Source organism: Mauremys mutica, chromosome 3, assembly GCF_020497125.1.
Source record: "Mauremys mutica isolate MM-2020 ecotype Southern chromosome 3, ASM2049712v1, whole genome shotgun sequence".
Taxonomy (NCBI): Eukaryota; Metazoa; Chordata; order Testudines; family Geoemydidae; genus Mauremys; species Mauremys mutica.
In genome coordinates this window covers 65407677-65427726 of record NC_059074.1, presented here as the reverse complement: position 1 = coordinate 65427726, position 20050 = coordinate 65407677, and the positions used below count along the sequence as shown (strand labels likewise).

The following is a 20050-nucleotide window of genomic DNA, read 5'->3' as shown; positions in this document are numbered from 1 at the left end:
AGGTGGTTAATTGGCCTCTTGGGCCCACATTAACCATTTCTCCACCTTTGTGGGGTGAACACCCCATTACACATGGTTCTCTCAACCTAAAAATTGCATGGCCTAAGGGCTTCTTCTTGGAAATAAAAATAAAAAGTGGGACTCAAATCTGTTTTCATGCAGGTATGTAGAGCTTTAATTCTTGGGATCAGATGCTCAGACAAATCAATTTCCAGCTATCTTCGTGATAGTGGGAAACTTTATGGAAAGTTGAGGCTATTAATAGTTATCAGAATAATTGACTTGTGGTCCTGACACTATAGAAAGGAATACAGATGATATGGCAAGTTAAAGCAGTCCATGAAGTAAAACAGGAGAGAATACTTCTTTGCAAGCGATAGGTAGAACAAGTGCTGGGTTAGTAGTTTCCCTTTATTGCCTCTGAGCTATTTGTTCATCTCCCAACCAGCCCTGTTTGGAGTGAGACCTGCCAGTTGGTACCAGGATCTCTTAATTTGGGATCAAAAGGACTACCTATAGTTTTGATAAAATGAGGTCACTGGACATTCGGAAGAGGTACCCTATGGAGCTGTGAAAGAATTTCAGGAACAGCTTTGTCACATTCCCAGTGTCAGTAAATTATGGAAAGTCCACAACCAGAATTGGATTATCCATCATCTACTTCAGAATGGACCACTGCAACCCGCTCTCCATCCTATTTCTAGCCTTACAGAATTGGGGGATAAACAGAGCTGTCTGAAACATCTAAATAAATTCCTAATGGAGGCTTGTCTGCAAAGCATTCCCATTTTACCATCCTCAGAGAATTCTTATGTTTTGCAGATGGATGGCAGCTTTTTTCTTTTCCAGGCTCTGACTATTTGATCTTACATATTCTCCTAGGGTCCCTCTCCAGGATCATGGTAACAATAATATTAGCTTCAAGAAAGAAGAAAATTCATTTATCTCTTCCTGGCAAATTTTTCTGATCAGGGATTTGTTCAGAGAGTATTCATCCTTCTATGAGGCACAAGAGCTCATCTCAGAAGAATGCTAACAGAAGATCAAGATGGTCATAATGAAAAACAACTGGTGTCACAGAAACACAAATCCAATTCTTATTGGAACCTACTAGGAATTCTAATCTTATACATAGACATGCTGCAATGATCTTGTACCTATGATACTGATCCAGAATTTCCAAGTATCTCTTCTGTTTCTCACCCAATCTCATCTATTGGCCGAGATCTAGCTCCAAATGTATATTCTCCACTCCAAAACTGTGAATGCAGAGAATCTGGGTTTTTTTAGGTATTACCCCCATTCAATTTAGGGAATGGGTACCAGAGAGAACACAGTATCTACCACAATGATTCATTGAGGTCTCAGAGTACCTCTGCTCCTTCCATGGATAATAGACCAGTTCTGGTCATGACAGTTAATGTCTGATAGAGTTTCTTTGTAACTGTCAAGAATACAATCAACCGTACACTGGAGAAAAATTCTACTGTCCTCGGTGGAGCAAAGTTTCTTATCTCTATGTGTGCTGCCCACCAATAGCGAGATGAACACCAAGACTTATGAGAAGGAGGTCTGATTGTCAGAGTGGTTGCTGCATCTAGATATATTTTACTTATCATTGTCAGTTTGTTGGGCTGGTGATTGACTTCCTCATATCTATACACAGTAAATAAAGTTCCCCTCAGCCTCTGTAGATGTCAGAATCTGGAATGTGAGGTGGTGAATGATATCTTAAAAAGCTGGTAAAGTCCTTACTATATGTTTTTCCACCTTTTCCATTGCGCCCCAGAAAAATGTTATCCGATAAAAGATAGGAATGAGAGAGTGGCAGTGATACTCTTGTGTGTTTCTGGTATAGTAGAAGCTATGGCTCTCATGTCTGATTAATCTAGTAGTGGTTCGTTGGATGTCTCTATCTCACAGAAGAAGTCTGCTTGGAACCAGAAAAGTTTAAAATGAATAGTCAGTAAATAGAATTTATTCTACTGATGAATACAAAGTCCATGGTTTAACTACCATGTTAAATCAGTGAAACATACATAGCCTTGAGTTCCGTCAGGAAGGCTATATTGTGGGTGCATAAGCGCATCCAAGCCAAAAGGTCAAGTCTCTGTAGTATAATGCTCTCAACTTGTTCAAGAGAAGGAAGTTTTGTACAATTCTCAATATTAAATGCTTACTTAGGGTAACTACCTTTAAACCTTTAAGGTTGTAGAGCAGGACCTTAGGATCTCATTTTGCTCCTTACACCACTACCTAGAGTGAACCCCCTGCAGGAGGTGGTGTTATATTTCCTGTCCTCTCAAGAAGAAAAAAGCAGCAATATAGCCTTTTATAGACATAGTCCTAAAAACCCTCTCCTAATAGGCAGGCTTCTCTACATCTGTACTTCAGGTTGATAAATAGATTTTTAATTGGACTAAGCCTATAAAAGGTCATCAGCCTCACTCAGCATGAACTAGGCATATGCAGCTGAAGGATAAAGGAGGAACAGGGAGCATCTTTCTTTAAAATTCCCTTTTCCTTTGGATTGGAGTCAAGGACTACCATCCCCACTCCAGAATGAAGTTGGGGGTGTGGACCAGTTCTTGAAGATGTTGGTAGGGAAGGAGGAGATAAAAGCCACTAAGTTGCCCCTAGAATATTCATAAATGTGTGTAGCCAAAGACTTGGTGGGAGGGGTCTTATTGAGAGGGCCTCTTAAGGAGCCAGGGGTGGATTTCTCATGTGAGGCTCCCTTCTATGCCACCGTTAGGCACTGGACTTCCCTCCTTCATCCCTTTCACTAAGGGACTGAACTCTTTTCCTCAGCGCCAAGATCATGCTCTTCCTTTTTTCTTCACTGGGGACTAAGAGAGGAGAGGGGGCTCTTTTCTGTCTCCTATGCCTTCTCCACCCTGTAGCTGGAAAGAATGGGGAGTGTTAGATGTGCCTAACACTCATTGTAATAAACTGTGCTTGCTGTACTTTTACCTCATACAAAATTCCCCAGTCCAGATTAGCCCAGATTTGTTGACTTTGAGGGCATACTGCAGAGTTCATTTGTTTCACCTGGCCTTTGAGGAGAAGTAGAGGGAATGAGGTACAGACTACATATAGGACTGCTAGTATTTATTTATGTGTTGCTGCTTGGCAGAAGTGTGAGATGCTTGTAATGTATTATGTTTTTGTAATTGTAAATAGTTGGGAGATCACTCAGAGCCATGGGCACCTTTTAATTTCTTCTAAATCAAAATGAAATAAAATCCATAAAAATAAACCTATCATCCTCCACTTTGTTTCACTCTCCTATTGTATTTTCTTGTAACCTAGATTGTAAACTCTTTGGGGTAGGGACTGTCTTTTTAGTAAGCATTTCTACAGTGCCTAAAGCAACAGGGTCTCAATCTGTGATTGCGAACCTTAGGCTCTGCCCTTAAACACATACTAATAATAAGAAGTAATAATATGTTAACATGCTTCTGTCTCAGGGCTGCTGCTGATAGCAGTAACAGGAGCTGCAACAGAAACTTGGGAAAATTACAAACAACTCAGTAAAGTAGGGCTTGCTTCCAAATTTCGCACCCGTGATGTTCAAATGGGTTAGAATTTAGCTGTAATGGGGGATTTATCCTCTCTGCTAGAAAACTCAGTTTCAGCATGTTAACTTTCACAACTGCTTACAACCCCCCCCCGCCCCCCCAAAAAATGCCATGTTCTGTTGTCAAAACTTTGAGTTTATTTTTCCATAGTCTTTGTGATGGTCTTTAGAATAGCAGTAGAGTTCTGCTCATATTCTGGAATATTCACAAGATCATTTTATGTTTTGGCACTTGCCTGGTGCAGATTGTGTTTTGATTGTCTTTCCAGAAACTGCAGCTGATGTGCACAGTGAAATTTAAGGTCATACCATTAGTCACAGCAGTTCCGGTTAAACAAATCTGCTATTCACACTGACATTTTTTCCCTTTTCAAATAAGGCAAACTGCTGAAGAGGAGTGATGACAGTTACTGCCAACAACAAAGAATGATAGTGAGCTGGCTACTCTAATAGAACTAGATCATTATCATTTTACAGAAAAATGGCTGAAGAAAACAGAAGTGGAGTTTTTACAATAGTTTATTTAAAACTGTTGTCCTTATGTAAAATTAATAAGAAATGTAATGCCTCAGATCTTAGTACATTACTACAGTGACACCTATTTGTGCCACTTTAATTAGAAATCTATAGATAATCATACTGTACAACACATGCAAAAATGCCCAGAGCAAAAATGTAAAATATTACTATAATAGTATAATTTTGAAAACTCCTTTTTCATTTAAAATAAAGGATTGCAGGGAAAACAGAATTCACTAGAGGTTACCAGCTGTAATTGGTACACCAGCAATGCATAATTATAGTTTGAAACTCAATAGATTTGCCTGCCTAGTGTCTTAGCAGCAGAGTGTCAGGCACTCTGATAAGTAGAATCCCAGCATTCTGGTATGTTCACGTCATACACCCAGAGAAACTGGAAAAAGAAGATATTCTAAATACTCTTGTTATGTTGCTAGAAGGTTGCACTGTAATACTACTTTATTTCCTAGAATTCAAAACAAGAACCCCAAAACAGGCTGCCCCCTAACGCAGCAAGGCACAACTCACCTTACCTTGCTTACAACTGTTTTTTATTTTCCAGACTGATTCTTCTCTTGTGTTTCCAACCTCAAAACTTGTGTTTTCGCTGATCACATGTGAACAGTAGCCCAAAAATTACCAAATGACTGTGTGCTTCAAAAAGCCCAATTTTTTGACATTTCAAAAGAAATCACTGAGATTGGCAACACTGTCCAGCAGCTGCTGTTCACTCACATGTGGGCCTTTACTCAGTTTATACAGTGCCCCTGCATCCCCACTGACTGCTTTCCCACCCCATTTGATACATCCTATGGTCAACAAGAAGCACCACTTTGGTGTGGCCTGCTCTCTTCCCAATAGCACATATGCCACGTGTCTTCTGCTGGCCAGTGGAGGCGGATTTGCTCCAATTGCCTGTGGCTCAGTTACTGATCATTCAAAAGGCAGTCAGATAACTGGAAACATAAGAATGGCCATACTGGGTCAGACCAAGGGTCCATCCCGCCCAGCATCCTGTCTGCCAACAGTGGCCAATACCAGGTGCCCCAGAGAGAGTGAACCTAACAGGTAATGATCAAGTGATCTCTCTCCTGCCATCCATCTCCACCCTCTGACAAACAGAGGCTAGGGACATCATTCCTTACCCATCCTAGCTAATAGCTATTAATGGACTTAACCTCCATGAATTTATCTAATTCTCTTTAAACCCTGTTATAGTCCTAGCCTTCACAACCTCCTCAGGCAAGGAGTTCCACAGGTTGACTGTGCGCTGTGTGAAGAAGAACTTCCTTTTATTTGTTTTAAACCTGCTGCCCATTAATTTCATTTGATGGCCGCTAGTTCTTATATTATGGGAACAAGTAAATAACTTTTCCTTATTCACTTTCTCCACACCACTCATGATTTTATATATCTCTGTCATATCCCCCCTTAGTCTCCTCTTTTCCAAGCTGAAAAGTCCTAGCCTCTTTAACCTCTCCTCATATGGGACCCGTTCCAAACCCCTAATCATTTTAGTTGCCTTCCTCTGAACCTTTTCTAATGCCAGTATATCTTTTTTGAGATGAGACCACATCTGTATGCAGTATTCAAGATGTGGGCGTATCATGGATTTATAGAAGGGCAATAAGATATTCTCCGTCTATTCTCTATCCCTTTTTTAATGATTCCTAACATCCTGTTTGCTTTTTTGACTGCCGCTGCACACTGCGTGAATGCATTCAGAGAACTATCCACGATGACTCCAAGATCTCTTTCCTGATTAGTTGTAGCTAAATTAGCCCCCATCATATTGTACGTATAGTCGGGCTTATTTTTCCCAGTGTGCATTACTTTACATTTATCCACATTAAATTTCACTTGCCATTTTGTTGCCCAATCACTTAGTTTTGTGAGATCTTCTTGAAGTTCTTCACAGTCTGCTTTGGTCTTAACTATCTTGAGCAGTTTAATATCATCTGCAAACTTTGCCACTTCACTGTTTACCCCTTTCTCCAGATCATTTATGAATAAGTTGAATAGGATTGGTCCTAGGACTGACCCTTGCGGAACACCACTAGTTACCCCTTTCCATTCTGAAAATTTACCATTTAGTCATACCCTTTGTTCCCTGTCTTTTAACCAGTTCTCAATCCATGGAAGGCTCTTCCCTCTTATCCCATGACAACTTAATTTACGTAAGAGCCTTCGGTGAGGACCCTTTGTCACAGGCTTTCTCGAAATCTAAGTACACTATGTCTGCTGGATCCCCCTTGTCCACATGTTTGTTGACTCCTTCAAAGAACTCTAATAGATTAGTAAGACATGATTTCCCTTTACAGAAACCATGTTGACTTTTGCCCAACAATTTATGTTCTATGTGTCTGACAATTTTATTCTTTACTATTGTTTCACCTAATTTGCCCGGTACTAACATTAGACTTACTGGTCTTTAATTGCCAGGATCACTTCTAGAGCCCTTTTTAAATATTAGCGTTACATTAGCTATCTTCCAGTCATTGGGTACAGAAGCTGATTTAAAGGACAGGTTACAAACCATAGTTAATAGTTCCCAATTTCACATTTGAGTTCTTTCAGAACTCTTGGGTGAATGCCATCTGGTCCCAGTGACTTGTTACTCTTAAATTTTTCAATTAATTCCAAACCTCCTCTAATGACACTTCAATCTATGACAATTCCTCAAATTTGTCACCTATAAAGGACGGCTCAGGTTTGGGAATCTCCCTAACATCCACAGCCATGAAGACTGAAGCAAAGAATTAATTTAGTTTCTCCACAATGACTATATCATCTTTAAGTGCTCCTTTTGTATCTCGATCGTCCAGGGGCCCCACTGGTTGTTTAACAGGCTTCCTGCTTCTGATTTACTTAAAAACATTTTGTTGTTACCTTTTGAGTTTTTGACTAGCTGTTCTTCAAATTCCTTTTTGGCTTTTCTTATTACATTTTTACATTTAATTTGGCAGTGTTTATGCTCTTTTCTATTTACCTCACTAGGATTTGACTTCCACTTTTTAAAAGATGCCTTTTTATCTCTTGCTGCTTTTTTTACATGGTTGTTAAGCCACAGTGGCTCTTTTTTAGTTCTTTTACTGTGTTTTTTAATTTGGGGTATACATTTAAGTTGGGCCTCTATTATGGTGTCTTTGAAAAGTGTCTATGCAGCTTTCAGGGATTTCACTCTAGAAACTGTACCTTTTAATTTCTGTTTAACTTTCCTCCTCATTTTTGCATAGTTACCCTTTCTGAAATAAAACAGTGTTGGGCTGTTGAGATGTTCTTCCCACCACAGGGATGTTAAATGTTGTTATATTATGGTCACTATTTCCAAGCGGTCCTGTTATAGTTACCTCTTGGACCAGATCCTGTGCTCCACTCAGGACTAAATTGTGAATTGCCTCTCCCCTTGTGGGTTCCTGTACCAGCTGTTCCAAGAAGCAGTTATTTAAAGTATCGAGAAATTTTGTCTCTGCATTTCGTCCTGAGGTGACATGTACCCAGTCAATATGGGGATAATTGAAATCCCCCACTCTTATTGAGTTCTTTATTTTGATAGCCCCTCTAATCTCCCTTAGCATTTCATAGTCACTATCACTGTCCTGATCAGGCGGTTGATAATAGATCTCTACTGTTATATTCTTATTAGCGCATGGAATTACTATCCATAGAGATTCTATGGAACATGTGGATTCATTTAAGATTTTTCACTTCATTTGATTCTACATTTTCTTTCACATATAGTGCCCCCACCCCCGGCATGACCTGTTCTGTACTTCTGATATATTTTGTACCCCAGAATGATTGTATCCCATTGATTGTCCTCACTCCACCAGGTTTCTGTGATGCCAATTATATCAATATCCTCCTTTAACCCGAGGCACTGTAGTTCACCCATCTTATTATGCAGACTTCTAGCATTTGTGTACAAGCACTTTAAAAACTTGTCACTGTTTATTTGTCTGCCCTTTTCTGATGTGTCAGATTCTTTTTTATGTGAATGTTTCTCATCTGATCTGGCCCATACTTTGTCCTTTTTCATCCTCTCCTCCTGACTAAAACCTAGAGAATGTCTATCAATAGACTGTCCTCTAAGAGAAGTCTCTGTCTGATCCATGTGCTTCTCTGCAGCAACCGGCTTTCCTCCATCTCTTAGTTTAAAAAGTGCTCTGCAGCCTTTTTAATGTTAAGTGCCAGCAGTCTGGATCCACTTTGGTTTAGGTGGAGCCCATCCTTCCTGTATAGGCTCCCCCATCCCAAAAATTTCCCCAGTTCCTAATAAATCTAAACCCCTCCTCCCTACACCATCGTCTCATCCATGCATTGAGACTTTGAAGCTCTGCCTGCCTACCTGGCCCTGCGCATGGAACTGGAAGCATTTCTGAGAATGCCACCATAGAGGTCCTGGATTTCAGTCTCTTTCCTAGCAGCCTAAATTTGGCCTCCAGGATGTCTCTCCTACCCTTCCCTATGTCATTGGTCCATACATGTACCACAGCCACTGGCTCCTCCCCAGCACTACACATAAGTCTATCTAGATGCCTCAAGAGATCCGCAACCTTCGCATCAGGCAGGCAAGTTACCATACAGTTTTCCCAGTCATCACAAACCCAGCTATCTGTGTATCTAATGATCGAATCTCCCATTACTAACACCTGCCTTTTCCTAATGACTGGAGTTCCCTCCCCTGGTGAGGTAAGCTCAGTGTGAGAGGATATCCCAACATCATCTGGAAGGAGGGTCCCAACTATGGGAAGGTTTCCCTCTGCTCCCGTTGACTGCTCTCCTTCCCTGAGCCTTTCATCCTCCTTAACAAAGCAGGGGCTGTCTGACTGGAGGTGGGACAATTCCACAGTGTCCCAGAAAGCCTCATCAACATACCTCTCTTCCTCCCTTAGCTCCTCCAGTTCTGCCATCCTGGCCTCCAAAGCCTGAATGCGGTCTCTGAGGGCCAGGAGCTCCTTGCACGGAATGCACACATATGCCATACATGCTACACTGAGTGCAATAAACAGGATAACCCCCACTCTGCTGCTGGGCTTCTGCCTGTATTCTCTCCTACAGGTATCTAGATTAATGATAGGGTTTTTGTTTAAATCAAGAAGTTTTGATTATAGTTTAGTTTAAAGGTTTTAAAGGGTGGCACATGTCCCTCACCCCTTCCAAACTCCCTCTTGAAACTCCCTGTTTGCAGCCCCTGGTCGCAAAGCTCCCTGGTCGCTGACTCACTGCTTTATAAAGCCCTGGTCTCCCTGATAGTCCCACCCGCTGACTAAGGCTCAGCCAATGAACAGAGGCTTCTAGATTTCAAACCTTGTTTAGAAGCTCACAGCTTCCAATTGCTGGCCACAGCACACACTCCTTCAAACAAACAAACAGACAGACAGACAAATGCAAGCTCAGCACACAGCAAGTAACCCCCAAACACAAACACACACTACAGACAGCCACTTACCTCAAGGGTCCCGTATTTGCGCCTCCTTCACCTGGAGAACTCCCTCTCGAAACTCCCTGTTAGCGGCTCCTGTTCGCAAAGAGACATGGACTGGGGAGCAGTGGGGATCTAAGACCTGGTACCACTTCATTTACCAGGAACTCACAAAAAGTGGGAAGGGCTCGGTCACTCCTCAGAGGGAACTGAAAGATTTGATTCTGGATCAAATATTCATGAGCTGGGGGATTCCCTCAATAGACTTATTTGCTACCACTGTAAATGGTCCTCCCAAAAAGGACTGAGTCCAGGTTCACTGGCAGATGCTTTTCTGATTTGGTGGGGAAAGGTTTTGCTGTGTCTCTCCCCCACTGTAATTAATTCAGAGGAAAATACATCAAGATAAGGCTGATATAATAATGTTTGGGCAAATCTGTTTTGGTTTTCTGACCTGTCAATAGATCCACTCTTTCCACTTCCAATTCTTCCATACATTTTTTCAGAATCATGATCTGGTGGTGCGCAATATCTGACAGCATGGAAGCTACCTGGTTGAATTCCATTGATAGACGATGTTCCAAGGCAGTTCAAAAGGTTTTGATTCAGAGCAGAAAGGCTAACATATAAAACTAAATGGAATTGTTTTTACTTGTGGACTATTGAAAGACATTCAACTTTGGGAGTCTTCTGATTCTTTTATCTTGGACTACCTGTTGTTGCTAAAGCATTCAGGATTTTCAATTACATATATCAGTCACAATCTCCACATGTTGGAGTCATTCTGTTTTTTTCCCATCCTACTGTATCAAGATTTTTGAAAGGGCTGACTCATATATTTCCACCAGTAAAGGAAATGTTTCCTACATGGGAGTTGAATGTGGTGTTTCTAGCATTAATAGACTCTCCCTTTGAACCTATATCATTTGTTTTTTTGTTGTTCCATCTTTCCATGAAAACTGCATTTTTTAGCTATCATTTCAGCTTGCAAGATGAGTGAAATATAGGCCTTGACAACAGGACTTCATTAAAACTTCACCCACCATACTTACTGAAAATTGTTTTGGATTTTCATATAAATCAAATTATATATTTGCCAGTATTTTTCCTCTAGCCACATAAACATCCTGCTTAGACCAGATTTCATACATTTGATGTTCTCTGAGCTTTGTCCTTGTACCTCTTTAGAACAATGCCATTTCATATATCATCCAGACTTTTGGGGGCTTTTGGTAACAGGTCTCAGGGTCAGACTGTGTCCTTTCAGGGCCTCTCGAAGTGGGTTTCAGATTGCATTAAGATCTTCTGTGCTGGAAATAAACTCCCCTTTCCCTCTAGAGTTATGGTGCACTCTAGTAAGGCTAATGTGACATCTGCAGCTTGTTTTAGGGAAGTTCCTGTTTCTGAGATTTGTAGGGCACCTACTTGGGGTTCTGTTCATACCTTTACTAATTACTACTCCATTGCAGCAGCTTCTAGATCAGATGTCCAATTCAGCAAGGCTGTCCTACAGATGTTATTTAAATAGGAGTCCTAAAACCCAGCTCTTTGATAGGTAACTGCTAGTCAATCATCTACAGTGGGATCCATGTAGACAACTGTTGGAAGAAGAAAGAGAGGTTACCTACCTTACAGTAACTGGGATATTCTGTGTTGCTGAAGGAACTGAGTGGTGGTTGGAGCTGCTCTGCCCTTTCTGCCCTCGGGAGGGGTGTGAGAGTATGTGTTATGTGCATGTGCAGCCCCAGGGGACGCTGCAACTGAGATTCTGGACTCACTTGCATGGGGCACACACAACTACAGTGGGATCCATGTAGATAAAGACACCTTGAAGAACTGCAGTTACTGTAAGAGGTAAATAACCTCTCTTATTTCATGTTACACACTCATTGAAGCAAAGGTCTCTATAGAGCTCTTGCCTCATTTAGTGTGCATCCTGCCAATGGGAGTTGGCATTTCCCATTACTGGCCATGTCTCATCTTGCTCAGCTCCTGATCTGATCAAATGACTCTCAGCACTAGGTGGTGTGGTTGGCAAGATAGAGTACATGCTAACACAGCTGAGGTTAGAATCAAGATCATAATCTTTTTATTTTACTTTATTCTGAACTTATTCTTAGTTTTGTTTATCTCTTTGATTTAATAAAAACAAAATAAAGCAAAACAAACAAGACTCCCAATCTATATTGTAATTGTATATTGTATTGTAATTGCTAACTCGCAAGTATTTGCATCTTTTAGCTATATGAGTGCTTTGAAATCATTGATAATTTTTACTTAAAGCTTTGCAATTACGATTTCAAGAGTAGTCAAAAGAATTCATTTTGTATTTCAGGAACAGCGGCTGTGGCTGTTGCAGGTCTTCTAGCAGCTCTGCGCATCACTGAGAACAAGCTGTCAGATCATACTATACTGTTCCAGGGAGCTGGAGAGGTATCTTTATTACACAGCAAGGAAGCTTCTCATGTGAAAACCTTGCTTTTATTTCAGAACAAGTTACATGTATATGATCCATAACAGGATACTTATTCGGTTAAATAATACCAATTACCTGCAAAAAAATTATTTTCTTTCTTCAAATGTACACTTTGTTGAAACTCCTTTAGTTCATCTGATCAAGATGGGTATTTTCATAGGATGCTTTGGGCAAATTATAGTCCACTATTAAAACGTCAAGTTCTTTGAATGATAGCCCCTATGTGTATTTCACGTGTGGGTACCCATGAGCACCATGCACCTGAGTCTGGAATTTTTTACAATCAGTATTCATTGGCCCACATATGCTCAGTAGTTCTTGTTGTGCACTGAACTGAGGGCATAAAGGTTGCTGCATGCCGGTATATGAGTACAGTCTCCGGTTCAGTCTTAACTGCTGCGTGGTCTGAATCTTTGGTATCCTGAGATTTGTTTGTATTATGCCATTGCCGTAAATATATTGTATTTTTGTATATAATTGTTTTAGTAATTTTTTTATTGCAACATAGTAGATAGTTATTCCCCCCCTTTTCTTCCCCAGGGAATATTCTCTTCCCGCCCGCTCCCCCGAAGAATGCTGGGATAATGCTTGGGTTCTGGGGATCAAAAACTGCTTCTTGCCCTCAATTCTTTTCTGTGCCCAATGAACATCAACACTACTTCTGTTGCCTGGGGGAGGCTCACATTTCAGCCAAGTGCAGCATCTGCCACTCTTTTCCCCCCAGAAGTTGTGAGGGTCAGGAACTGAGGCTAATGAAACATCTGATGGAGAAGGCAATGAGACCCCAGTCAGGTCCAGGCTGGGGACTGACCCCGTACATCAATCTAAGCAAGTGGGCAATGCCTCTTTGAGCACAAGCTCAGAAGTAGAGGCTAAGAGTTCTAAGAAAAGCTTCCCATGGAACTAAGGGGTACTATGTTAGGTTGTCTACCTCAAGGTCTGAAGGGGTATATTAGGCAAATTAACCTGTAGGTTGTACCTGGAGGAAAGGCAAGGTGTGCTAAAGCCTAATTAAGCCTAAAGCCTAAAGCCTAATTAAATCCAGCTGGGGAAGGACTTGGGTGGTGTTTATAAAGAGAGAAATTTCACAATAGATAGGGACTGCAATGAGGTAAGCCTGCAGTCATGCTTCCTGATACAAGGGGGAGAACAGAAGATTGAGAAAGAACAAGGTAGGGAGCCATCCGGGGAAGGAACAGTACATTCTGAAAGGGATAGACCTGAACTGCTGGTTTGAGGGTCTCTGGATCGTAACCTGGAATAGACAGGGAGAGCTCGTGTTCCCCTGCCAGTCGCTGCAGGAATGGTGCAAGCAGCTCAGTGTATATGGAGAGGGCCTGAGTCTTTGAGGAAGGAGATTCTGATAATACTCAGGAAGGGGAGGATGGTGGTGGTGACTTGGCCAGAAGGCTAAGACACAAAGGAGAGGCTCTGAGGCTCCTGACCAGAACAATGGGTTGAGTGACCACCTCACAGGGTGCGGACAGTGGTGAGCTAATTCCCCAGATGAGCCATGAAGAGGTGCCACTGAGCAGTAAGTAGCCAAGCCTGACTCCGTTACAGGCACTCTCATAGACATAGGGACAAACCATCTTGGTCCAAGATTGCCCTGAAGAAAAAGGAAGCCTCCCTGATCCCATCAAAGTCAGGAGAACCTGTGTGTATTGGCGTTAAGGACTTAAGCCTGAGTAAATCTTCTTGGCAGAAGAAAGTGGCATGCAAGGATATGGATCTGCTGGTCTGGCATCGATTTCAGTGATAAAGGCTCAAGATAAACAGCTTCTGGTGTTCCCATCCACATCTAGAGCTGTTGTTGTACCTACAGCAACACATCTCCAGATGGATCCAACTTCCCCGTGACCAGGGTAACTCTGGTTTCGACTACTCCACAAGGGCGAACTGAGGTTATCTCCCAAGAGGACATATTTGCTGTCACTTACCCACATTCACTCCTCTTATCGGGACCATCTCTATTTAGGTATGTTGTTACACCAGAGGAAGAGACTTTCCCAAGGATTCAGAGTAATTTTCCTGTCTCATCCACCAGCGTCCGTACACAGCTATCAGTACCATCAGTTATACTGGTAGTCCAGGATCTGGCCTTTTCTTCCAGTGAGTCGGAAGCTCCACAGGAGGCCCTGCAACTCTGGGTAAAGGTGGCCCTGGACAGAAGCCCTAGAAGATCAGGATTCTGGCCTGCAGCCAGACATGATTAGACAAGAGTGGTACTTTATGCCATGGAGTCCTCTCCTGTCAGTTGATCCATCCTACTGGAGGCTGTGGAAGCCCTACTCTGGACACTCAGGATTGGTGCATAAGCCTTATTTATCATTGATTATCTATCCCCAACCATACCTGTCGAGTATTTTGAGGAAGGTGGTGAGCTGGTTCTGACAGTTCTGGGAGCGATTTCATCGTCTTTACCAGATGAGGCAATTACTCCATCTTCTCTGTCTCTGCCAGATCACCAAGATCAGGAGCTCATGCATGAGATGGTATCAGTGCTGGAGATTGAGCATAAGGAAGTCCAGGAGCCTCAGCACAGGATACTAGACATTTTTCAGCCTTCCGGTCCAGGTTGAGTGGCCCTCCCCATCAATGAGGCCATCACGGACCCAGCAAAAGACAGTTCGGCACACTCCTGCTTCTTGTGCTCCTATCCCTAAGAGGCCAAGAAGTGTTACTTTGTTTCATCTAGGGAGGGAGAGTTTTTATTCTTACCCCATGGCCAACTCCTTGATGGTGCAGGTGGCTACAGAGAGATCCAAGCAGCAACACCTCAAGGCTACTCCTTCTGATAAGGGACAGAAGCAGCTTGACTTCCTGGGAGAAAAGTCTTCTTTTTCACCTTCCTCCAACTCGAGATCTCAAATTATCAGGCCCTCTTTGCCAAATATGATTTTACCAGTTTCTAAATTTTAAGGACAAGCTCCATGAGAAGGATAGAGCCCACCTCCGGGCATTAATGGAAAAAGGCAAATTGGTGGCCAAGACTTCCACCCAGGCAGTGCTGGACATGGCAGATATTGTGTCTAGGGGAATGTTACAGCCATTGCTATGAGAAGAGACTTGTGGTTAATTCTCAAGTTTCCCTTGAGAGGTTCATAGTGCCATCCAAGATCTGCCCTTTGATGCTATCATTCTATTCCATAAGAAAACAGGTGAATCTCTCCACTCCCTCAAGGACAACTCTTTGCTCACTTGACATCTATACCCATCCCCAAGAGAAAACATCACACACAGGGGTAGAGGGTGAGGCTGCCTCCTAAGCCTTTTTATCATCAACGTCCTCATGAGCCATTTAGTAAAGACAGAAGATTTATAAACCCAGGAACCCAGCCTCTGCAATGTCCACCACCACATCTTACTCTAACCTTCAGTCAAAGTTTATTTTGGCAGGACTGTCTAGGCCTGCATCCCTTTATTGAATCTTCTTCATTCTCTGCCTCAACTTTTTGGAAGCTGCCTTATCTAATTTGCTGACAACTGGAGGGCCTTAACTACTGATAAATGGATACTAGAAGTTATTCACGTTGGCTATCTGATCAACTTTCAACCAAATGCTACCCAGAAACACCCTTCCCACTTCCCTTTCAGGGATCATTCTCACAAGGAGATTCTTTGACAGGAATTGGACTCAATTCTCCTCTAGGGAGCCATAGAAAGGGTTCCACCTCAATATCAAACATCATTTATTCCCCTTACTTCCTGATCCCCAAGAAAAATGTGAGGTGGAGGCCGATGCTCAACCTACAAATGCTGAACGTTTTCATCTGAAAACTAAAATTCCACATGTTCTCTTTGGCATCAGTAATTGCCTCTTCAGAGTAAGTTATGTGGTTCATGGCTCTTGACATGGAAGACACATACTTTCAAATAGACATTCATCCATTCCACAGATTCCTCTTTGGTCAAGACCATTACCAATGCAGAGTCCTCCCCTTTGGACTGGCCAGAGCAGCAGGGTCTTTACCCTGTTTTTTCAGTAGTGGCAGCTTTGGTGAGAAGAGAAGAATTTACTGTGTTCCCATACCTTGACAATTGGCTTCTGATGGGCAGCTTCTATGAAGAAATCCAGCAGGCAACCCAATTTCTGTCAGTCTGCTGCCTTGCCTAAGTGTCTACCTCAACCACAAAAATTCTGCATTTACCTCCATGAGATCCATAAACTTCATAGGTTGATGTTGGACTCAACCACAGCAAAAGCTTATCTACCTCTTGAGAGGTTTCAGGCCATGAGTGCTCTCACACACTAAGTTACCATCAGACTCTGCACTTCAATCAGAACTTTTCTTTCCCTCTTTGATAGGCCTCATGCACACACATGATGCCATTTACTAGGCTTTATCTTCATTGCCTGCAAGACTGGCTTCTCTCCATGTACTCACCAGAGTGGGGCAACATCAACAACAAGGTGACAATTGTGTCCAGGGTTTTGGACTCTCTTGTAAGGTGGACAAAGGTAGAGAAAGTTTGGTGGGGATCCCTTTCCTCACTCTGACTCCCAAGGCAACCATCATTACTGATGCCTCCCTCTTAGGTATGGGTGCTCATAGAGTTGATCTTATGGTACAGGACATCTGGACCCCTCAGCAGTCCAGAATGCATATCAATATACTAGAACTCAGGGCAGTCCATCGAGCCTGCAATGCCTTCTTTCTACTAATCCGATCCAAGCACATCCAAATAATGTCAGACAACATGGTTAGTAGTGATCAGACGACTAACATAATGAACAACAGTGTAAATGGGGTAGGATGTGAGGATAAAATAGGGAACAAACAAGTTAAGAATTACTTTTGATAAATTAGATGTCTTCAAGTTGGCAGGTCCTGAAGATATACATTCTAGAATACTCAAGGAACTGGCCGAAGGGATTTCTGACACACTAGTGATTATCTCTGAACACTTGTGGAGGACAGGAACGATCCCAGAGGACTGGAAAAGGGCAAATATACTACCTATTTATAAAAAGGGAAATAAGGACAACCCAGAGAATTATAGACCAGTCAATACCTGGAAAGATAATGGAGCAAATAATCAATCAATCAATCTGTAAGCACCTAAGCAATAATAAGGTGATAAGTAACAGTCAACATGGATTTGTCAAGAACAAATTGAATCAAACCAACCTAATATCCTCATTTGATAGGGTAATAAGCCTTGTTGATGGGGGGAAGCAGTAGATGTGATATCTCTCTACTTTAGTAAGGCTTTTGATACTGTCTCACCTGAGCTTCTCATAAACAAACTAGGGAAATATAGCCTAGAAGAATCTAACATAAGGTGAGTGCACAACTGGTTGGAAAACTATATTCAGAGAGTAGTTATCAATGGTTCACAGTGAAGCAGGATTGCATATCAAGTGGGTCCCTGCAGTGATCTGTCCTGGGTCCTGTTCTATTCAATATCTTTATAAATTATTTGGATAATGACATAGAGAGAACTCAAAGTTTGAGGATGATACTCAGCTGAGAGGGGTTGCAAGTGCTGTGGAGGATAGGATTAGTAGTATGCAGAATGATCTTGACAAAATGGTCTGAAATAAACAAGATGAAACTTAATAAGGACAAATGCAAAGTACACCACTTAGGAAGGAACAATCACTTGCACATATACAAAATGGGAAATCACTGCCTAGGAAGGAGTACTGTGAAAAGGATCTGGGTATTATAGTGGATCACAAACTACAGATGAGTCAACAGTGTCCTACTGTTGCAAAAGAAGCAAACATTCTGGAATGTATTTGCAGGAGTGTTAGGAGTGGGCAGCTCCTATGAAGAAACCCAATTTCTGATCAGTCTGTGCCTGCCTAAGTGTCTGCCTCATTCTTTCACTCTGCTCAGCACTGATGAGACCTCAGCTAGAATACTGTATCCAGTTCTGGGCACCACACTTTGCTAAAGATGTGGACAAATTGGAGAAAGTCCAGAGGAACAGTAACTAAAATGATTAAAGACCTAGAAAACAGGACCTACAAGGAAAGATTGAAAAAACTGGGTTTGTTTAGTTTGTAGAAGAGAAGACTGAGGGGGTACATAACAATCTTCAAGTATATAAGAAGTTGTTATAAAGAGGAAGGTGATCATGTGGAATAAGAACAGGAGTACTTGTGACACGTTGGAGACTAAGGGTATGGCTACACTTGCAAATTTGCAGCGCTGCAGCAGGGTGTGAAAAAACACCCTCTGCAGCGCTGCAAATTGCGGTGCTACAAAGCGCCAGTGTAGTCAAAGCCCTAGCGCTGGGAGCGCGGCTCCCAGCGCTGTCCGTTATTCCCCACAGGGAGCTGGAGTACGGACAGCGCTGGGAGAGCTTTCTCCCAGCGCTGGGGCTTTGACTACACTTAGCGCTTCAAAGCGCTGCCGCGGGAGCGCTGCCGCGGCAGCGCTTTGAAGCGCTAATGTAGCCATAGCCTTACAAATTTATTTGAGCATAAGCTTTCGTGGGCTACAGTCCACTTCATCGGACACAATAGTTCTCCTTATACACTGAGAACAGGATAAGAACCAATGGTCTTAAATTGCAGCAAGGGAGATTTAGGTTAGAAATTAGGAAAAACTTCTTTACTGTCAGGGTAGTCAAGCACTGGAACAAATTACCCAGGGAGGTTGTAGAATCTTGGAATTGGAAGTTTTTGAGAACAGGTTAGACCAACACCTGTGAGAAATGGTCTAGTCTAGATAATGCTTAGTCCTCCCTCAGTACAGGGGACTGGACTAGATGACCTACTGAGATCCCTTCCAGTCCTACATTTCTATGATTCTATGATTATTCTGACTTTAATGGAAAATAAAGCCACTAGCACCTACCAGATCAGATCAGGCCCACATAGAGCATCAAGATCTGCATCTGTGATCTGAATGTATTGGAGACTTTAGAGATGCTTTCAACCTTTATGCACAAAGATCATTCCCCAGCTTTTGCTCCATATTGAGCAAATGGAAGAATCTCTGGTTAAATATTTTTCTGTTTAGCACTGTCATTGTGCTTGGTGCTGTACAAATCAATGGAAGACACAATCTCTGTCCCTATGAGTTTATTCAGAATAAAACTATATATTTCTAAAGCAAAACCCCAAACAATAAACTGTTGTTGGGCAGGAAAAGGGGGCGCCATTTGATTCTCAATGAAATTGCATAGTGAAGAACAAGAAGCAAAGTGGTTAGTGTTTGTATTGAGTTGATATTCAAAATTATTCAGTATCCTATTGGGGATTTTTTGTGATACACCTCTACCCCGATATAACGCAGTCCTCGGGAGCCAAAAAATCTTACTGCCTTATAGGTGAAACCGCGTTACATCAAACTTGCTTTGATCCTCTGGAGTGCGCAGCCCTGCCCCACCCGGAGCACTATTTTACCGTGTTATATCCGAATTCATGTTATATGGGGTCGCATTATATAAGGGTAGAGGTATATAATTCAAAAGAAATATAACTAGAATCCAGTAATAATACATGCATCTGGACAAAGAATTGAAAAATGGAACTTTTTTCTGGGAGAACAGCCAACAGTCTACAATTACAGAATACATGAGTAGTAGATAAGAGAAGATATGCCTTTTTGATGGGAACTTTTAAGGATGACTTGAAATCCAAATACTAATGAGATTGTATATTACTTAAAGTGCAGTATGTGTTGTGTAGGTTCTTGAAATTTAAAACAAAAATAAAGGTTTTCTATAGGAAAATAAAAATCCTACTGCATTCTCAAAGATATTGGAATAAATGTTAAAACTCATCTTAAAAAAATCAACGTTAGTATTTATTTCCAATAGTGCCCACAATGTGCAAAGAGCTGTATAAACACAAAAGAAAGCATGGTCATATCAGTCAAAATTTAACCAGTGTACTTTGGATTCTAAAAAATACTATTTAAATTGTTATTCTTTAAAAGGAATCTTGAGTATCGTTTGGGTATGTTTGTTTGTTTTATATTAGCCTTGGGTTTATTTATTTATTTATATTTATTTTTGCTGTTTAAACTGTGTTGTGAAAACCGTTGTGGCAAAGTTCCTCCTCTCCTCTAGTAGGTCCTGCGCTTATTGG

At 41.7% G+C, this 20050-nt stretch overlaps 1 protein-coding gene across 1 annotated transcript in view; it reads left to right on the top strand.

Moving 5' to 3' along the window:
- Positions 1-20050, top strand: part of ME1 (malic enzyme 1) — a 359661-nt gene that overhangs the window by 269048 nt on the left and 70563 nt on the right. Inside the window, exon 8 of the mRNA XM_045009647.1 lies at positions 11860-11957. Within this exon, the coding sequence (XP_044865582.1) occupies positions 11860-11957 (98 nt within the window). The remainder of the gene's footprint in view (positions 1-11859; positions 11958-20050) is intronic.